At 38.9% G+C, this 22,348-nt stretch overlaps 1 protein-coding gene across 9 annotated transcripts in view; it reads left to right on the top strand.

The window, feature by feature from the left end:
* LOC126095132 (AT-rich interactive domain-containing protein 2) overlaps window positions 1–22,348 on the top strand; it is a 313,112-nt gene that overhangs the window by 190,501 nt on the left and 100,263 nt on the right. For 8 of the 9 annotated variants that reach the window (XM_049909846.1, XM_049909844.1, XM_049909845.1 and 5 more), the window contains exons 5-11: window positions 9,178–9,396; window positions 10,607–11,025; window positions 11,119–11,451; window positions 16,824–16,988; window positions 17,449–17,722; window positions 18,554–19,139; window positions 20,116–20,539. In XM_049909846.1, coding sequence (XP_049765803.1) covers window positions 9,178–9,396; window positions 10,607–11,025; window positions 11,119–11,451; window positions 16,824–16,988; window positions 17,449–17,722; window positions 18,554–19,139; window positions 20,116–20,539 — 2,420 coding nt within the window. The remainder of the gene's footprint in view (window positions 1–9,177; window positions 9,397–10,606; window positions 11,026–11,118; window positions 11,452–16,823; window positions 16,989–17,448; window positions 17,723–18,553; window positions 19,140–20,115; window positions 20,540–22,348) is intronic. The other variant, XM_049909851.1, reaches the window with a different exon arrangement.

Genomic DNA, 22,348 nt, shown 5'->3' with positions numbered 1-22,348 from the left:
TCTCTCTCTCTCTCTCTCTCTCTCTTCCATTAATACAGAACCCGAAAAATTGCGCAGAATCTGGAAGGTTCCAAAGCGGACTTTCTTGTCCCGACATACTGACAAGACCCAATCTTGTTCCGATTTTGCGAAATACTCTTACGAGCCTGGCTTAAGTACTGAAGTAACGCCATCTGTTAGCTTAACTTGTAAATGCAGCTTCAGTTAGTTTTATTTATGTCAACAAGTTTATGTTGACAAGTCGTCTCATAGATGACGTTGCATGTTGCGTATCCTGTACCGATGATGCAAGCACCTTCTAGATTTATCACCATCATTCGAGAAAATACCAGACTTCTGCATTAGTACGGGGCTGGAACTATTTAAACCATGGCACGCAGAAGAACCCGGGCAGTTCCCATTTGGAAAGCGATCTGATAAGACTAGTCTGTCTAGACATTATACGAATGAGTGCAAGTTCGTATTGTTTGAAGTATCTACTGAAGGTATATAGAGTGTGAGAGGGAGCTCAAGAGATAAATACGCCAAGCAGATTCAGAAAGATGTAAGGTTCATAGTTATTCGGAGATGAAGAGACTTGCACAGGTTAGAGTAGCATGGAGAGCTGCATCATACCAGTCTCTGGACTGAAGACCAAAACAACAACAACGCATAGAGCGTGAAGTGAAGTGTATAGTGACGTGTACTTCGATGACTCAGGTGTTATTGTTGACTGTTTACCGCCTAATAAACTTACGTTACCATAGCAGCATGGCATGGACTTGACTAATGTCTGAGGTAGTGCTGGAGGGAACTGACACCATGAATCCTGCAGGGCTGTCATAAACCCGCCAAGAGAACGAGTGGTTAGAGATCTCTTCTGAACAACACGTTGCAAGGCATCCCAGATACGCACAACAACGTTCATGTCTGGGTAGTTTGGTGGCCAGCGAATGTGTTCAAACCCAGAAGAGTGTTTCTGGAGCCACTCTGAGATGTTGCATTATCCAGCTGGAATTGCCGAAGTCCATCGAATGCACAATGTACATGAGAGAATGCGGATGATGAGACAGGATGTTTACCTGTCAGAGTCGTATCTAGCCGTATCATGGTCCCCATGTCACTCCAACCGCACTCGCCCCACACGATTACAGAGCCCTGCAGGGTCCATGGGTTCATGAGGTTGTCTCCATACCCGTACATATCTATCCGCTCGATACAATTTGAAACGAGACTCGTCCGACCAGGCAACATGTGTCGGCGTTGACGGGCCCAGGCGAGACGTAAAGTTTTGTCTCGTGCAGTCAGCAAGGGTACACGAGTGAGCCTTCGGCTCCAAAAGCCCATATCGATAATGTTTCGTTGGATGGTTTGAATGCTGACACTTGTTGATGGCCCAGCATTGAAATCTGCAGCAATTTGCGGAATGGTTGCAATTCTGTCACGCTGAACGATTCTCTTCAGTTGTCGCTGGTCCACTTCTTGCAGGATATTTTTGCGGTCGCAGCGATGTCGGAGATTTGATGTTTTACCAGATTCCTCATATTCACAGTGTTTTCAGGACTAAACCGTGCTGGTAGTCTTGAGCTTCAACACTTACTATATTTTGCGACTTATCATTTTATGTGAAGTTTTTTCGCAAATTTTAAACAAATGTGATTTCATAACTGTTATCCTTTAAGGGGACTGGTCCGTGAATACCAGGGGAAACCTTGAACAAGTTGTCACTCTTCTAAACAGTGTAACTCAAAGAATAAGATTTATAAGCTCATATAATGCTTATCATTTTTTGGAAGCCTTTTTATGTATGAGCCACAGCTTTAGATCTCACACTTTTTTATTGTATTTTTTTGTTGCAAGTGAAATAAACCATGCTAATAATTTATGTACATCATTGGTACACATTACTCAAAATACAAACGAAATATAAGGTTTATTTTTTTCCTGTAAATTTTTTACACTATTATCTTTAAAGCAAGACTATTGAAAGGATGGTGGCTATCATAACTTGTAATACAAAAATATTTAAGTGTGATTATCAAAAATTTTGGAAATGAATTCAGGATTTTTCTTCAAAAGAGCATTTTATTTTCAAAGTTAAGCCAGTTAATCATGTTTTAAGACAGTATACAAAATTTCAGCTCACTGTCTTTAATAGTTATTAGCCAAAGTATACCAGAACATGAAATTATTTCAACTTACCGGAAATTCAAGTTAAAGTTAAAACTTGCTTTTTCTATTAAACTTGCATGGCACTAATGTATCCCAGGTCCATATTCATCATGTCTCGTGTTGTTCTTCCTCCCTTCTCTTTTTCACACTACTTCTTATTCTTGTTTCTTTCGTGGCTGATTTTTCTGCTTCGAAGATACATTTTCAGTCTATGGCTATTAGAGCTCTACATATATTTGGTCCACCAGGTACTCCCACCAGTTCCATAACATCCAGCCTTGACACTGCACTGTCATTGAAACATAGAACAGCACCTAGCACAGCTATTTTCAAAGTATTTAGTCCTACTAGAACAGTTTTGGTAGCCATTCTCATATACAGTTGTTGAAACTTCATTTGGATGTTGAGTCCTACCTTGTAAATATTTCTCTAATAGTCATTAAGATCCGTATAAATAGGTTTTATAACTTCCATTATAGCAAATGCCGAAGAATGCTTATGGTTGTAGATCTCACCTTGAGTAACAGCCTTCTGGTGGCAACACCATGAATCGTTGCTAGGTGGGTAGAGTGCCTGACATGGATCGTCATCTGTGGAGGATTTATGAAAGGAGGTAGCCCATACTGCCTTTTTCATTCCCTCAAGGTCATTTTTATTTTGTCTTATGGCTTGCCCACAATAATACTGCAACCTGTCTGTTTCTTCGTCTGTTAAGCCGACTACGTCCACTAATGCACTTACTATCAGCTAGTTTCTTTCTCTTGAAATTCCTCATCAAGTTCCTCAGTCTTGTACCTAATCTTTTCTGGATGTGTCCAACACATTTCAATTTTTTGTGTCGGCATAAGGTTTGGTCACAAACACGAAACAAACGAGAGAAAAACTTTACTATTAACAGAGCCGACTGTGTGCCATGGGGACGTCGTGGTGCGTGCAGCCACTTTTCAATTCCTCTAATTTTGCTACTTTCTGTGGTCAGTTTTCCTGGAAGTAAACTTTTTCTCTTTCAGAAAACTACAGAGAATTTTCCAAGACAAAAATTAAAAAAAAAAAAATCGGTTTTTCCACAGTTATTCACATAAAAGTCCCCTAATAGACTACCAAGTGGGACGGCGAATTGGTTAAATATCAGGGAGTGGTGTACGAATCATTAATGACCTTGTTGACTGTATGCCAAATCCTAACTTTCATTTCTTTTAAAGGTTGCTCAAATGCCATTAAAATGTGTGCCAATAAATGATTGCTTCAGTTTCTTGCTGGATATAAACGTTGGGTAGTCTACTTACCGCACAGTACTCGGATATTAACGTAATATCAGAAGTAAAAATCATTGTCCTAGTGAATTGCCATAGTTGTGAAACATCAGAGGTGACCACGTCATATGACTTACATATCCTGTGTATAAGAAGGGCATTTACGAACATAAAAGATCAACTAAGAACTAATCCATAGCCAAGCTGTCACGGAAGAAGCACAAGACCAGCAACCAATGTATTATTGCAGGTTTCAACAACGTGTCTATTAGTAGTGGTGGAAATGCCGTCATTGCCGCACGGCACGCAGTATTGTCACCTGTAAGTTATGAAGTTGTAATTTCCGCCTTTTACTGCAGAAAGTTAAATCAGTCTGTACACCCAGAAAAAGCCACCGCTGGAGAGACCTTAGTTCACCATTGGAGAAAGACGGAGGGAGTACGATTGGCATGCTTAAAAAACACTGCTTCAACCCTTTGAATACGAACGGGACATATGTCTCCCACGGTAGGTTATCAGAGAACTGGTGGGAATTTGCTGCATGTTATTGCTATGTTTCAACGCGCCAGTGGTAAAAGCATGTCTTGCTAATGGTTTTCTGAATTATATAATTACAGTCTGCACCTGTAAGTTGTGCTGTCCTCAGGGTTCATTATTAGCCTGCATTTCTGTATTGCCACAGAAAATTAGTTTGCGCCGTAGATAAGTAATCAAATTACCAAATTTGCACAGCGAGCTCCCGTAACGTCTTCCCGAACACACAGTATCAACGAATTCATGTGCTTTTGTCACATTATAAACGAAGCCCATTTGTGCACTTGCAACATAACTTACAAATTAGAGAAATGCTCTGTCCACTGATGATTTTTCCCCCCCTTCCCTGTGCGTCTTTTAGTTATTATGCGATTGTCTTCCGAAACTCTGAGGTACTTATGAATGACCCTGTGTGTCATACCCCTCCCATGCTGGAAAATGAGACAGCGGGAAATGTTCCTTTCACATTGTTACTTCTGACTATGACATTAATTAAAGTAACTGTACATTAAAGTCTTTCAAAAAAATTGGTAGTCCAGGGATCAGAGATGTCCTGTGATCTTCATATCTGGAAGATTGCAGCCAGTATGTACCATTCTGTCAAGGAAAGGTTTCGTCTAATGGATGCATACTTGGTTCGGTTCCAGTAGGTCAAACAGCAGTATTTGTGGATCAAACACTGCTGCTACATCACTTTGATCTGAAGAAAAAGCAGCTGTTGTGGTTCAGAATCTTTCTCATGATACACATCAAAAAGTGTTGAGCAAAGGATTGTAGGAAAAAGAAAGGTTCACATTTTCCCTTTTGCTTGTGGGCAAATCAACAGAAGGCATTACATTGAACAAATCGCAGTGGAAGGAATCCCATCAGAGACTGTGGCTGTGTATGTTAAATGGCATTAGGACGACATCGTCTTCATGTTGGTGCGCAGACACCTGAACATGCCATTGAAATTCATTTAGATGGTTATTCTGTATTTCACACCAATTTTCTGCCCTGACCCATTCGTACATTGAGCGAAGAATAGATACCTCCTGTGTGTCTCTATAGGTGCCCTAATCACCTATTACATTCACAAGATGATATATACGATGATGGCACACAGTCTTACACAAATAAAGGTTCTTCAACTTCATCCAGCATGGTATCACGGGAACCGTATCTTATTTCTTCAAAGAATTCCTCCTTCTCGAGTAATCCTATTATACATTCATTTGGGGTATACAGACATGTTCCTAGCTGCGCGCCTCTGATCAAACGCTCAAGGCTGATTCGACAACCTGTTTCCATACATGCTACATATTGCCTTTCGCGGGCAAGCGCTCTACCATCTGAGCTACCGAAGCACGACTCACGCCCGGTCTCACAGCTTTACTTCTGCCAGTATCTCATCTCCTACCTTCCAAACTTTACAGAAGCTCTCCTGCGAACCTGCAGGACTAGCACTCCTGAAAGAAAGGATATTGCGGAGACATGGCTTAGCCACAGCGTGGGGGATGTTTCCAGAATGAGATTTTCACTCTGCAGTGGAGTGTGCGCTGATATGAGACCGGGCGTGAGTCGTGCTTCGGTAGCTCAGATGGTAGAGCGCTTGCCCGCGAAAGGCAAAGGTCCCGAGTTCGAGTCTCGGTCGGGCACACAGTTTTAATCTGCCAGGAAGTTTCATGCTACATATTGTTTGTCCCTCACCACAACACAACTGCCAATCATTTCGTACTGCTGCCTTCATACGTCAGCTTTAAAGCCCAAATATGGGATGTTTTCACTGTTAATTATGATAAACTCTATGTACAAGTTTTGCTCCTGGGTCACCTCTAGTGCTCCTTTCAGCTTGGCCCCCATAAGCAGCCGCTTCAGCATTAAACTGGCCATGCAAACTCAGGAAAATACAGGATAGTTGTAATTAAACTTTCGCTGCTTAAGAGACCACCCCATGAGGAATGATTGATGGTAGGACAATGGAACTTTGTGGAAACATTTACAAGGACATGCGGAAGAGAAATGATGGATAAACCATTGAAAGAGACCCATTTTAATTGCCACATGACAGGGTAACATTTGTTAACGTCCAAATATGTTTTAGTGCCCCATTGATAAACCATGTCTTTCAGGTAATCCCACAGCCAAACATCATGTGGGTTCAAATCTGGTGGTCCTGGTGGCCAAGCAATTTGGAACAATCGGCCAATGATTCAGTTTTCTCCAAATATGTTACGGAGTTATCGAGTGACATCAAGAGCAATGTCCAAAGCACCGCTCTCTGGGAGAGCAGGGATCACATTTTGGTGAAGCAGATCACATTAACGCTTGACGTTCACCTTGTATATCCATGACCCTTGGGATCCTAGTTCCTCAAAGAAAAATGGACAATCATGAACTGTGCCCTAAACCCACACCACACACTATGCGGTGGAACGGGTTCACTGCCCCAGGGAGTGTACAGTGTTTGTCACTTGGAAAAGGAAAAAAAAAAAATATAAAAAAAAATAAAATGCCAAGGCCACATGTCTTCAACTTCAACCCATGCAAGAAACATAGCAGCGAAGTGTACTCGAATGTCTGCGTCAGGTGGCAAAAGCTGGTGAGTAATGTGAGGTTTGTGCTGATGTCATTCCAAAGTTTTTCGCTGCACTTTAGCCGAACATGCAGACCACGGAATGTTATGCTGTTGTGGCACAGCTACTTCACTGCTTGCACTGCTCGCATTGTGTCCAGCATTCTGTCATGGCAAGAGTAACGACTTGAAGAAATTATAGCGCAGTTGCTGCACAGTATCTCCCATGAGCAATTCCCAGTCGAGCGTAATTTGTAATTCCGAATCGTGTTCTTCTTCACCAGTGCGGAAAGAGGACCTCTCCATATTCCCTTCATGCACTCTCGAAGAGCAGCAGCACTATTGCTGTTGGTTTGATAAAACATCTTTAGATTGCTTGCAGCTGTAATGCACATGGACGCTTGTGTTTGTTGAACCATACGTCGCCATTCTAGTACCAGCACCTAAAAGTTGTGACAAAACACTACTAACAACACAATCCTGCAGGGCACGGTCTGAACTTTGTACCTGTAAGTTTGGTACTCATGTGGTAAATAGTTTTGCGTCTACACTGGCTCAAGTAGCAAAAGTTTAAGTACAATCACCCTGTGAAATGAAACAATATGTGTGTGTGGCTAGGGGATCCCATTGGGTAAACCGGTCACCTGGTGCAAGCCTTTTACTTAACGCCATTGGCAATTTGTGTGTTGATGAACATGAAATTATGACGAAGGCAACACGGCATCCAGTCCCCGAGCGAAGAAAATTTCAACCTGGCTGAGAATTGAACCTGCACCCCTCTACGACATAATGCCGCGCGGGCTGCTCTGTCCTGGAGGTGGACAAATGTTATGTGGCACCACAGCCTGGCATGTCTTTCAGTTGCGTGCTACTTCAGTGTTTTGCATGTCCTTAAATCCAATGGCACCCGGTCACCCCTCCGCCTACTGCTGGTTCCAATATTGCATAACTTCGGTGATTGCATGGGAAGCGGTGTTAACAATGTGGTGATGGTATATTCAGGACTTGGTAGGGATAGCACCTTGTATGCGGTTTCCTTCGCAGATGCCCTGCACTATATAACAGAACCGTTTCTACAGATCAAAGTCTTCATTAACCCTTCCCGTTGCTGACATGATCTTCCCATTTCAAATAACATTTTGGTATTACCCGCAAATACCTGTATGTGGCATGGCCAAGATATTAGTTACATATCTTGTAATCTGACATTAACCGTGTTTTTCCTCTTTGTTATAGGCATTAACCAAAATTTATGTACACTTAAAGAGAGCCGATATTCATTGCACCAAGTGGAAATTTTATAGAAGTATTTCTGAATTTCCTAAGCATCGTGTGACGATGATATTTTCATGTGTGGACAGTAGCATCGTCAGTAAACAATGTTATAATGCAGCTGTTCATACGTGGTAAATCGAAATACATATGGTCATCTTTCTACAAGGTTGCAGTCTTAGACCTCACATGGCACCTCCTGTGTATGAATAGCCACAGTTCAGAGCATGGTGTAGCCAGCTGCGTGGGTACAATCATGCTTCTGTAGGCAATCACAATCATTTCTTCATGAAGAAAGAATGAGATTTTCACTCTGCAGCAGACTGTGCACTGATATGGAACTTCCTGGCAGATTAAAACTGTTTGCTGGACCGTGACTCAAACTTGGGTCCTTTGCCTTTCACGGGCAAGTGCTCTACCATCTGAGTCCTCAGAGCTTCAATTCTGCCAATACCTCGTCTCCTACCATCCAAACCTCACAGCAGCTCTTCAGCGAACCTTGCAGAACTAGCTCTCCAGGAAGAAAGGATATTGCAGAGTCATGGCTTAGCCACAGCCTGGAGGATGTTTCCAGAATGAGATTTTCACTCTGCAGCGGAGTGTATGCTGATGTGGATCTTCCTGGCAGATTAAAACTGTGTGCCGGACCGAGACTCAAATTTGCGTCCTTTGCCTTTCGCGGGCAAGTGCTCTTGCCTGAGTTCGTGTCTCGGTCCGGCACACAGTTCTAATCTGCCAGGAAGTTTCATTTCTTCGTGAAGGCATTGACTGTCTTGTTTCATGTTGGGATAAATATATTAACAGTTATGATGATTACTTTTGAAATAATAAACAGTTCACTTACTTTTGTCCATGTCTTGTTTTCATTTGGCTGCCCCTTAAAGAACACACCACCTTCTAAAAAAGTTTTTGGAAAATGTCTGTAGGAAGAAACTGTGTGTTATGAAACACTTGTCCTCATTTTTGTTTATTTTTTCTACCCTAGATTTACTATTTTCACTACATGTTATATAAAGACTAGCCAAATATACTCGTGTTTGTGTAAATTTAATTGAGATGGTCTGCATTAATTGTTGGAGAGTAGGTGAGAGTATTATAAAGGTTACAACTTGCTGTTCTGTCTTTTAAATCTTGTAGTGACATTCATCTGCAGATACCTCAATATAGGGCAGGTTCCTGCAATGTTAACTGTGTATTACGCGGAGTAGTCATTGCATCTGTAATCATCACTTCTTTAACTTCTTGAATGCTCCATTGATGACTTCCGTCCCACCCCTTCTCTCATTTCCATATTTATAACTTTATTATGTGGTTTGATACAACATAGATTTTGAGCTTTTGTTAGCAGATAATTATAATATTGACATATGTATATGTATGTCAGAATTTATGTGGCTGATGCTTCTGTTTCAGAGAATCTCCGGAACTACAATGGTCTGTCAACAGATCTGTACAAAGCATCTGATTACGAGCGCTTATCTCTTTCATTGCTTTCACCACTACCAAATGAGCAAGATTTTGCTATTAATGTTTGTACCCTGTTATCAAATGAAGGGAAGCATATTCTGCATCTTGATAAGTGTCCTCGAATCATCAATTTCCTGCTTGCCCATGCGGGTGTCTTCAGCCATCGTAAGTAAATAATATTTCACAGATGAAATTTACATGATTAAAACTTAATATAAGGTACACAGGATAGTTTACAAAAAGTTAAAAGCTAGCTGTTGTTAATTAAAGTGCAACAGTCATTTGATAACAAATTCCTGCTCCAGTACAGATAATTTAACAGCATTGTGCAAATAATTTTATTGCTTAGTTGACTGTGATCTGTCATTGCCACAGTCACAAATAACGTATTTAATCTTTATGAATATATTTAATGCTGACCATTGTTGAATTGTGGATTTTACCACAGTTATTAAACAGTTCATATAAGTTGGTAGTTGTGCAACGACAGATAAGTAGATTTTTGGGGCTTAAACGCGCTTGAATAGAATGTAAATGTTATACCAATACTTGTCATTTGCAAATGACAGAAAGTATTTGTCTGAATTCATGTGAAAACAGAATAACCTGGTTTACAGATTTACATGTTTGTGAAGTAATTAAAAACTCGGACATTCACAACTTATGTAAGGTTTTTTAAAGCCTGTTTCAGTATAGTTGAAAAATTACGTAACAGCAACGTGTATAGGTCAGCAAATTTGTTCTTAAGGAATAGAGGAGGCACTGAACAGCGGACAGGATAACGATTTTACAGGCAACTACATAAGTGCTAGGTGGCTGTAGAATTTCCATGAAAGAGAAAGTAATCATATTCCAGATGCTCGTATTCTAGTTAAATTGTCATAGATGTTTGCATTCTAAACTAACAAATTAAAACAAGTTTGTAACACACAAATGAGAAGGAACTGAGAAACTATAAAAATGTCAAGCGCTCGGGGGGGGGGGGGGGGGGGGGGGTGTATTAGTGTGAATGAAGTGTGACGTAATTTGTATGCAGTGGGTAATAAGTTAGCATTAAATGAAGTGCTGGTTGCCATTCAGAGAAAGATTTATACATTCTGGATATTTTGTTGTAGATATAAAATTATTGTGCAGCAATTTTGTACCACGTCTAGACAGTGTTTTGGGCAACAAATACTCACAGTAATTGAATATGAACTACTGCATTACTTCCTTTATTAAAATAATACTGATTATAAAATTTTATTTTGCTGTTCTATTTGGTTCCATCCTTTTGCATTTTCGCAATGACTTTTTGTAGGAATTATAAATTTTGTAGCTTATGCACTGACTGTACAAAGCAGATAAATTTTATCAGTGGGCATCTGCTGCACAGCATCCTTGCGGCCACTATTTGAAGAGGTGTATGGGTCTATCCGCAATAATCCGCTACGCCAGTTCTGGTTGGATACCCTCGCTGAGCCAGAACTACGAGATTTCACAGATGAAACGAAGTTTCCACGACGTGGCAAGTCGAAGACATGTGAAGATGATGACAATCCTCATACTGTGACAGAAAAAATCTGTGTAGGTGGTGTTGACTTGGAAATAGTTGTGAAGCGTAGTGCAATAATATCGGCATCTCAGCTGATAGCAGAGGAAGGCAGTTCTCGGCCTGATGATGACATGGAATCAGACTGTGATCATCCTATGGAAGGGCCACACAGACTTGAGATTGCAGAATCAGACCGTGACCTCTTCTGTTTAGGTCGTTCCTATGGTACACGTGATTGGTTTGGACAGAGGGTCCTTCAGGTTGGTTGATATTTACTATACATTAAATTTGAACATGTTATTGTATTTCTTTGGTGTTGAAACACTAACTATTGCCCTGTTGTTCTCTCACAGGTAGCAACAATATTACGGAATCTCAGTTTTGATGAAGATAATGCAGCTGTGTTGGGACAAAGTTGTGCATTTCTTCGCTTTGCAGCACTTTGTGCTGGGTCTAGATGGTCTGGTTTGCATGTTCTTGGGCTAGACATGTTGGGAAATGTAGCAGCTGAAGTCCCTTTATCTGAACCGGGTTCAGACAAACTCAGTGCAGGCCTATTGGCAGTGGCAGCGAGGGGTTTGGCCTCCACTGATCGTGCCATTGTGCTCGCCAGCCTAGAACTGTTGAATAAGCTGAGTCAGCGAGAAGATAACGAAGATATTATGCTCAGAGCTCTTGATCAAAAGGTAGGTAGTTTATGAAAGAAGACAATAAGTGGTACTGGTGTCATGTTGGAATAGTTGTGTATTGTTTGTAGAAAATTGTCAAATACTCAATTTTGGATTGTGCTCGTGACAGATGGATGACTTTGACTTGCACAGCGGTGTAAGAATTAAATTAGTGAAAACTGAATAGGGGGGGGGGGGGGGGGAACTCTTCGTACTCCTTACATTCCTTTTATGAAACATTTTGTTAGTAAATCAATGCAAAGTAACACACATTTACTTTTTCGAATGTTCTCCTCAAGCCATGATACTTAATGAAGCAATAACTTCTAGAATCCACTGTGTGTATATTAATCAAGGTCTTCTGCTGTGCATGTTTTCCGCACTCCATTTTACATAGCTTTTTAATCCTTTCCTTGTATCTGATTATTTGTTCTGAAGGAATAATTCTCATACTTTTTATTTACATTAATTTATCCTTGATAATGGGGTTTGAGCTCTTTCCCAGTGGATTAAATAACTTGAAGAAATATAGCAGCCAGCCACTTTTTATACAGCTTAATTTATGCCAACATGTGTTCTGAGCTTTCACGTAGTTTCAACTAATGTAATACATTGATATTTTCATCAGTGCAACATTAATTTTGACTGCATTTTGAACACTGCAGCTCCCTTTTTTATGTAAATAGTTACTCTTTTTTCGCATTTATATTTTTAACTTCACTGGTACAGCACAAGGCCTTACGGCAAATGCCCTGCTGCTGCGTCAGTGAAGTGACAATTGTGTATGCTCATTAAAAACAGCTTCTACTTTCAGGAGGAAAGGCAACTGCAGTGTTGACATTGCAGTCCACAGAAATGTTGCAGTGATGAAGATATAAATGTATTGTGCCAATTAAAAATAGGTGAAAACCTAAAACATATATTGGTATAAATAAAACTATGAATAAAGTTATTGTTTGCTGTATTTCTTCATGTAATTTAATACACATCCACAGAGCTCTGTCAGTCAGTGGCTAATAGAATTAATTGATTCAACTCTAATTCCAATTATTTCCCACCTCAAAATTGCAGCGTAGCGATTTGCACACAGTCTTCCTTGAAACCAGTCTGATCAGCATTGTAAATGGTGGCAGTGATGGGATATAGGCAAGCTTTGTCTTCATGTCAGCTCCAGACGTCCTGTTTCACTAGTAATTAATCATATCTAATCTACATGTTTCCTTGAAATAAACTTTGAAATCTTCTGTTCCAAAACTCTGTAATTTCCTGAACTATTTGCACAGTCTGTAAAACTGTTGAAACCACTAATGATCATTCAATTTAAGATTTGTAGAGCCAGGCTGTATATTCCCATTTTATTGTTAGACAGATGTTCTCACATGAAGTTGTTAATTTTTTAGTAGTTTTACTTTCAGACCATTTGATATTCATTTTCATACAAATTTCATTGTGTGTGTTAGCTTTTATTCCATGCTTAAAGTTGAAATTTAGGATTTACTAAATATAATTGGCTTTCAACACTGTTTGCTTAAAGTATTTCTTCCCTCATTTATTGCAACAAACAATTCATTAGTTTTCATGGGCTTTGTTTCAGCATGTTGTTTCATTAGGCTGGAAAGGTGCTCTGGCAGTTGGACACACATACATTTACCTTAAACACAGGTTCCCGAATGTTTGAGAACTATTTGCCTTGTTTTGTAATAATCTCATATTATCAAAATACTGACACCATTTACATGAATGTACAAGAAATTAATCAGTAAATTACAACAATGTAGGAAAAGACAGATTGCTACTTACCGTAAAGAAGACACAAGTTGCAGACAGGCACCATTAGAAGACACTTTCATAAAGCTTTTGGCTACAGTTTCCATTATTAGAAGGCAAACACACACCATTTACACATACAAGCAAGCACACCTCATTCACACACATTCACCAACTCCAACATCTTGGGCCGGTTCTTTACCGTATGTGCAATCTGTTTTTTCCTGCATTGTTGATATTCCTACCTGGAGTTTCCATTGTTTGATCAGCATATTACAGATATACAACAGTTATGTGAGTTCTACGACAGTTTCACATGTCATCTTTGTAAGATTGAGAACATTGATGGGAATCTACCGTATTGTAGAGAGTAGAAACATTGCCAAAAGTAGGAATTCTGTTGTTGTACATATTAATATCAAAAAATGCAACAAATATTAATACAGTTAAAAAAATGTAGGAAGAATAGGGTTTAGTGTTCCATCAGCAACAAGGACATTACAGATGGAGTACAAGCTCAGATTGGAAGAGGATGGAGAAGAAAATTTGCTATACCTCTTTCAAGGGAACCATTCCTTCATTCACTGGATGAAATTTGAGGAAATTGTGCAAAACTTAAATTTGGATGGCCAGGAGGGAATTCGAACCACTTTCAACCAGTATGTGATTGCAATGTCGTGCTACTTCACGAACTTACCTGTTAATACAGTTCTGTCTCCACTCATAAGCATAAACTGTATAATGAAACTATATCTACGTTTGGTTGCCAACAGTGAACCCACCTCCATATTTGTATGTACTTTAATGTTTGATTTAACAATTAAAATTTGGGGATGGAATGACAAGGATAGATTGCTACTCTCTGCGTAGAGGAGGCATTGAGTCACAGACAGTCATGACGAAAAGACTGCTGAACATTTAAGCTTCCAGCTAAAAGGCCTTCTTCGTAAATAGAAAACAAATTCTCTCAACTCTCTCACACTTGGACCATTGCAGCCACAGACAGTGGTCATGCATATTAGAGTTGTTGCTTATTTGAATATGTGTGCATTTTCTACTTCTGAATGAAGCTGTATGGCCAAAAGCTTACATATTCAGCAGTCTTTCCATCATGCCTGTCTGCAACTTGATGCTTCCGCTGTTTGGTGAGTAGCAATTTATCCTTTTCATAACTTTAATGGTAAACAATTCTAACAATGAAATAAGAGTAGAATGAACCAAGCTCATTTGTCAGAAGCCAGTAGGTGTATGCAATGCGTTATTTAACTTGTGCACATTTATTATCATTCACAATTCTTGATAATGAGCTTATCTATAAGAATTTGTACCGTACATTAATTGCATGTCAGTAATTTCACTACACCACTTAGTATTTTGACAATAGCACCGTAATTTTGGTACTTTCACTCTTTGCTACTGGTTATTACTGTATGTAAAGTTATGTTTTATTCGTAGTTACTTGACAAAGAAATGAATATCTTTTAATCATTGATTAGCTGTATACTATTAATGAAATAGTTGATGTCATTTAATGAGACATATACATGTGGATGTTAGCAAGTGGGTGTCAGAGTGAGGACAGACTCAAAGAACCTCCACAAAGACATTTAAACTGTCACTGACCAACATATAAGTGTTAACTATTTAGCCAACTTTGATAGAAAGATCTTCACAGGTTAGCTATCAGGTGCTGACTCTGAAGCAGAGATGTTAATGTGATGCTTGCTAAGCTTAGACTGTCTGTGGCATTGTCCATTACTCACATTTATAGCAAGTGTAAGACTAAATTACAAAATATGGAGAAGCACACTGGTTATTGACATACAATATAGCAAATTTGGAGGGTACAATATTTCAGTGGGCAAAATAATGAGTCAACTTATGGTTGTATAATGAGAAAATTAACAAAACAATAGGAACTATGTTGTAACTGCAATGTATACTTCTACAGGTCCTTAACAAGCTTCATGAAATCTGAGAGGAAATTAATGCATTATTTTGATAACTGAAGATATTTTCTAGGTCAGAAAGATTAGCTCAAAATAAATAAATTAAAATAAAATAATGATATTAGTTCCTGGAATTACACATGCTTAAAGGCTAAAATAATAGGACTGTTGTCAGGGAGGTGGAAACTTTAATTGCAAATAACTTTTTAAGTAGGAGTTCTTTTGGGAAAAATAAAATGTGTACTAGTATGAGGAGTGTGAAGGTTTTCAACTGAGGTATAATATAAACCGCTTGCTATTGGCTCATTGAAAATCTCAACTCCATGTGTACTGCATGCACTGAAAGTTCTAGATATCCATTTATTTAAATTGTTTTTAGGTAAACTAATTATTGTGTTGTTAGACATCAAGAAGTTACTTGGAGACCAATAGAATTATATGAATGGAATGAGAAAGTCGTCGTTTTACATAACAATAGCATATGTATTACGTACATAATGGAAAAAAGAAAAAATGTATTTAAGGAGCGGAATTGTTTATTGTTAACCAAAAATGTTTCATGGGAGGTTTTTATGTGTGATTAAACAACTTGATTTAGTGTAATGACTCCTCCTTTTGTTGCAATGATTAAACATTCCTTTTTAAATTTATTGTTATAGCCTAAAACAGAGCCGTGTGCTTTGGGACACAGAATATAATATTGACAAATTTTCATTCTAACAATAACAGTCTCTTAACGTAAGTGTGGTTGTTATTTTTTCTTTTCAAAAGCTGCAGTTTAATTGTATGAGAGAAGTACAAGAATATTACCTTTGTGTCAGCTACTGAAATTCTAATAAATGGAGTGAAATATATAGAATTGTTTTACAAAAGTGGTAGAAAGAATAATAGGAGGGACAAATCACTCCACATTCTGACAAGGAGATTGGTCCATGATACTCACTGGGAATCAGTAGTAACTGTGAACTTTTACAGAGGCGAGTTAATCACCCCCAGTATAGAGCTTGACTCGGAGTTGTGGTGGGCAGTGTGGTAATATACACAGAGCTATAAAAGAACTAAAATGAAGGGTGGAGAAAGAAGAGTGCAAATTACAAGAGCAAGGGAAGAAAACAGTAAGTGGAAGAGTCTGCCCCCATCGTTATTTGGTTGTTACACCATATTTGCTATGTTTTTAAAGCAGTATGCATCTGTGTTCTTGTTTCAGTTCTTGTATTTAATATATAGGTGTTTCAGTTCTTGTATTTAATATATAGGTGTTTCAGTTCTTGTATTTAATATATAGGTGTTACAGTTCTTGTATTTAATATATAGGTTACCTGCAGCCAATGACAAGTTGGATCAATCTTGATGTAGACTAGATGATTTAAGATAAAGGCAACAACTCGCTGAGTATTGGAGGTGTTGAGCCGTTGACAGGCACGTGATACTGAAAAAAAATTATGAACACACACACACACACACACACACACACACACACACACACACACACACGTACGTTTGCTACACTGTGCTGGCTGAATACACTGAGCGTCTGTTTTACTGATAAAACTTGGATGTAATATTCTTCACTTTGCATGGTAGTATCTTATTGTGTTTATTTCAAAGCTGTTGAAAGGTGTTTGTGTGTTGTACCATTTGTTTGTTTATAATCATATTTTTGCTTCTTCATAGGTTTATGATCAAATTTGCTCATTCCTTACATTACAAGACATTATGCTGCTGATATACACCCTTGAGTGCCTCTACTCTTTGTCATCACTTGGAGAGCGTGCATGCAATTGTATTGTCAGAGTTCATGGAGCAGTTGATACTTTGGTATCTCTCATCACTGTTGAGGTATGTTGCATTTTGAATTGTTCAAGTAGCAATTCGCACAAATGAAATAATTATAAATACAGTGTGTGCAGGAAAACTATTGCTCATTGTTCTCTCATTGCTCTTAGTAGGACACCATATGATCACTTCCTTGACTTTTTGTGCAAGTGCGACCTTGAGGATGTGGTGTTATTGTTTAATACATGCCATCCTATAACTCTGCTTTTCTACATTCCTATCTAGCAACATAAAGCCACTATACTGAGTAGCTAAAACAGTAAAAACAAAAGCACCTCTTGTATTCTTTTTGTCAAAGACAGCAGCCAAGTTAGATTCATTTGCTTATGGAATGTTAATCATATTAAAGTGCCGCTGTGCACAGATTTGTTTCATGACAGTGGTTGTGTTATAGAATTTGTAAAACATAATTACAGAAATCTTAAAAAACACCTTGATTAAATGAAGGATGTTCTTGCTTCAGGCACAAAGCTATGGCCCAAAGGCATGCATTTTAATGAGGCTAGTTGAAACTGTCTCAAATACACATTCTGGAATTGCACCTTCAACTTCGGGTGTCGGAGCACAAGGGTCAACAACAACAGCTGCTCAGAGTACTGCTTCTCCATCTGTATCTGTAGCATCAACCAGCCATTCCAGCACACCCTTGCAGCAGCAGCAGCAGCAGCAGCAGCATTCTTTGGGCCCATCACTAACCTCTACACCACACAGGCCGTCGCCAACACCAACACAGCATAGTGAGTCTATTTACATTCTATGTACCAAAATTAAAGTTATTAATTTTGAGAAACTTACTGGATATGGGGCTAAATTTTAATTAATTTCCTTTTTGCTTGATTTTTGTACAAAAGTTATTACAGGAAATGGTTCATTGGCCCTGGGAAGATCTCCCAAAACTTCTCAAATTTCATTAAGAAATGCCAGCAGGAGATCTACAAAATGTTTCATATATGGTTTTGCTAATATTGGGTGAAACACCCATTCATGTAGCAATGACACTTTCTGTAGTTGATTATCATTTGTAAAGTATTTCTTAGCAGTTGTTCTGAAAACACTTTCCTATTTGTAAGACTTTTTTCTCTGTAAGTGAAAGCAAATTGTGTATCATTTACATTTGATTGGCGTGCTATGTTAGTTTTATTGCTATTTTCTATCAGTCAATGAATTAATTATATACAGTTTGTCCATGTCAAGTTGAGGATTTGTGCATTGACTGTCAGAAGTGTTTGAAGCATGACTTTCCCTGCATTAGAACTGTTGAGAGGAGAGGAGTGGTTAGGAAAAGGCAACATTGGCTACTTGCTGCATTGCTGACACCATTACCCAAAAGAATTTGTACAGTAATAATTATCACTTCTAGGGGCAGCTTAACATTGGCAGCACTCATAGATAAATGAATATCTTTCAACTAGTGCCGTTTTCCTGCATTTCTTGTAACATCAGTAAACTCGTCACGTTATGGACAAATTGTAATATGTGCTATTTGAATGCACTTCAGAATAGGCCTACCTGCATAGACAAGTTTTTTTGTTGTTGCTAATAACTGTGTCCTTGATGTGCCTTTGCAGGAATACTCATGACGTCCCAGGCAAACCTGCCTCCACCTCCACCACATCCTACTGTCACACTTGCGCCAACAGTCATCTCACAACAACAACAGCAGCAGCAGCAGCAACAACAACAACAACACCAACAACAACAGCAACACCACCATCACCACCACCATCAGCAGCAAGCACAGCCACATCATCACCAGTTGCAGCAGCAGCAGCAGCAGCAGCATCAGCAGCAGCATCAGCATCAACAACAACAACAGCAGCAGCAGCAGCAGCAGCAACAACAACAACTACATCAGCAGCATTCACAGCACCAGCACCATCTTCAGCATCAACCTCAGCAACAACTTCAGCAGCAACAGCATTACAGTGTGCAGCAGCAGCAGCAACCAAATGCCCCTCACCAGCAGCATACAACACAGCAAGCAGTCCAGGAAAATGAACAGTTTGCTCTGGCATGGCTACGTGCCACTTTTGAGACTGCACCAGTCACTTACCGCATAGAACAGGCTGAACTCTATAAACAGTATCTTACAGCTTGTGCAAGAGTTGGTCGACGTGGCGTCATAGCTCCCCTACACTTTCCTCGTTGTGTTCGGTAAGTATTTGTTGGAAACTTAAAAGTGAACCATTGTAGGTAGTTTTAGCTGCAAGCTTATTATTTATGCTGCCCTTTTTCTCTATTGAGAGAAATAAGTGTAACTAAAAGTTGAAAACAAAAAGTAACTGCAGTGTATTAAAAATATGTCGTGCTGATGATGTTCTCTCTCTCTCTCTCTCTCTCTCTCTCTCTCTCTCTCTCTCTCTTTTCCTCCCTCCCTCCCTCTCTCTCTTACCTCCATCTCCCCTTCCTTCCCTTTGCCTCTCCCTCTTGTAGTTGTGAAGCTTGGCACAATGTTATAAATTTGGTTTATGATTGTTTGTCATATTTTGTTTACATACGTTGGGTAAACAAAAACTATGAATAAAATTTAAAACCTTGAAATTAAATCCATCTGCACTTTTCTAAACTCAGTCAAATGGGAAAGATCTTTGTTTAGGTTTGTTAACATCTAGCATGAAGAAAGACTAAAAGACTAGAATACTATGTGTGTTTGCCTTTCTCAGATACTATATTGATCTAAATTGTGTACCAATAAACCATGTAACTGAGGCACAAGTTCAAGTTATTGCTCAATTTTCATTGATGTATGATTGTAGCCAGAGTTCATTCCACACATTGTGCTAAACTGATAATACGTGGAAAAGAAATTCATGCAATTTGACTAAGCTTCAGTTTACTATCTTTTACTGTGGCTGGTTAGAGAGAGAGAGAGAGAGAGAGAGAGAGAGAGAGAGAGAGAGAATTATCTTTACATTCCAAGGGCCCAGGCTCAATTCTCATCAGGCAAGCAGTTCTTCTGTCAGAAGTATCATAACAGTGCCTGCACAGCCACAGAATGAAAAATTCACCCATGAAATAAATTTATGTTTGCAGAGTATCACCATTGTGTATGATCATGATGTTCTTATTATACCTTTTAATTGGAAGTACATGTTACAGAATTGCCAACTGAAAAATAATCTTTCCGTAGGTCCGTATTTGGTGGTGCAGTGGGTCCAAATTTACAACGTGCACCAGGAACATCGACTGTCCTCGCAGATGCACAGTACAATGCGTTGGCCTTTTACGAGGGCATCAAGGTGCGCGCCAACACGTGTTCTCCTACAGCAACACCTATTACTTCATCTCCCCGCACAGAGACTCCACCACTGGTAGCTGTTGCAGTGGGTTCGCCTGCTCCCTGTCAGACGCCACCTCCTACTGTTTCCTCACCATCGCCTGTCCCAACTCGACCTGTTCTGGCACCATCACCTTCTATCTCTCCTGCAGCTTCAGTACGATCCCCAGAGTCATTGGCACTGGATGCCCCATCCCCGTCATCACCTATCCTCAAAGCACAGCTAAGTGCTCCACCAAAACCCAGGGAAGCTTCCAAGGGAGATGCCAAGAGTCAGGTAGGTCTAAGCTTGCATGTAGATGTAGACTTTCAGATTATGAACTTGTAGATCATTAGTGAGTTTTGTATTACCTAGTGAAGTTGATATTTTTTTTCAAATATATATATCTTTGTGGTATCGTTGGCTTTGTGAATTTGCTTTGTGTAGATGTTTGTACAAGTTTTGTTTATAGTGTGCCTTATTTTGTATTGCTTTTGTGCACATTTGGAACTTTCTTGTTCTCTCTCTTCTTTCCATCTTTTTTCTTTGTGTGTACTGCTCTCTTAAGCTCAGCTAGGGGATCTGTCATATTAACAGTCCATAAATTGCACTCCCAATATTTACAGTTACAAACTCTTTTGAAAATGAAATTTGAATCTGAGGGCAGTTGTTGGTTTTTCTGTCCCTTTCATTACTGGATACAATATCAAATATCACTTTCAGACCAAATTCTGACGAATTAGCCACTTAATTTTTGCCAGTTTGTGTTCTGTGGAACTTATTTCTATATCAAAGATATTACCCTGACCTGATCTTTTTAGATACACAAACCCAACTATGAAACTAGAAAGTCCTAAATGGAATACAAATAGACGAAGGAGTGAAACCAAAAGTTCAGGCACTGAATGGCCGACAAATGCATATACCAATTGAAATTGGTCCAGAGCTTTCAGTTTCTTTCCTCTGTATTAATCAGATAGCACTGAGGAAGGACATTTTCCAAAAGCTTGCTACAATTTAAATTTTATTTATGTGTGTGTAGACCACTCAGTGCTCAATTGTGCAATAAGTGGTTACCCTTACTCCAATTTTTATTTTATTGCTGTTGCGAAACATTTTTTTCCCTTTCCCTTAAGGCTTATGCATGCTTAGATTTTACATTAGTATACATTACAATTCTATAACAACTTGCCTGCACTTAACAAAGTAAAAATACATAAACAAAGAAGATATAAATAAATAGAAAATTTGTGGAAACTCGGGCTGGTTCAGTATGATTTTTGTGGTTTTACAGACTATTTTCTCTCTCAAACTGGCACATTGTTGAAGGAGTTGGCAGTGTAGTAATATCCTCATTCATCTTTATTGAAGACATCTCACTGATTCATTTATTGATTGCAAATGTTATTCATGGCACAGCATTCCATTATTTCTTTCCATTTTTAATTTATCATGATAAAGGTAAGGATAGATTTTCAAGCAACTTTCAGTGTAAAAGGAAAGCTAGTTGAAAGTAGGAAGAGAAACTTAGTATCAGAATCAAAAATAAAATTCACTCGGAAAACTACAAAATTATAGGGAGACACAATGGGTGGTCAGTTCTTACTTTCAGGAGACTATATTATCAGTTCTGTTGGTAGACACAGTTGTTAATTTGTTAGTGATACAGTTTGACACAGATTACTCGTACAGCATGTAGAATTTCACCTACTGATGTAAAGTATTGGTCTCATGCTCAGTCTCCTTGTAAATTTATTATTCTCATGGTTATGGTATTTAGAATTATGTAAGGCTGCTGGATAAATCTCTCTTTATCATTGTTATCTAACATTCAGATTTCTCTCCTTCATTGACTGTAGTGTTAATTTCAGTATAGTTGTTGGGTAAAAAACTCTCACATCGCAAGAAGCCTGGTGTAAGAATAATTTGTGTTTTACTGAAACAGGTGGAACACAATCCTATAATTGAATTATTCTGTCAAAGTCCAGTAGGCCAAAGAAATAGGCAAATTACTAATTATATTAAAGGTGACGTCTTTACTCGATCGCTTTTCATAGTAGACATCATACTTTAACCACATGGAAATGGTGGTATGGACAACATTTG

The sequence above is a fragment of the Schistocerca cancellata genome, chromosome 8, assembly GCF_023864275.1.
Source record: "Schistocerca cancellata isolate TAMUIC-IGC-003103 chromosome 8, iqSchCanc2.1, whole genome shotgun sequence".
In the NCBI taxonomy this organism is placed as follows: domain Eukaryota; kingdom Metazoa; phylum Arthropoda; class Insecta; order Orthoptera; family Acrididae; genus Schistocerca; species Schistocerca cancellata.
Note: the sequence above shows the minus strand (reverse complement) of the source record. Positions and strands in the feature narration are given on the sequence as shown.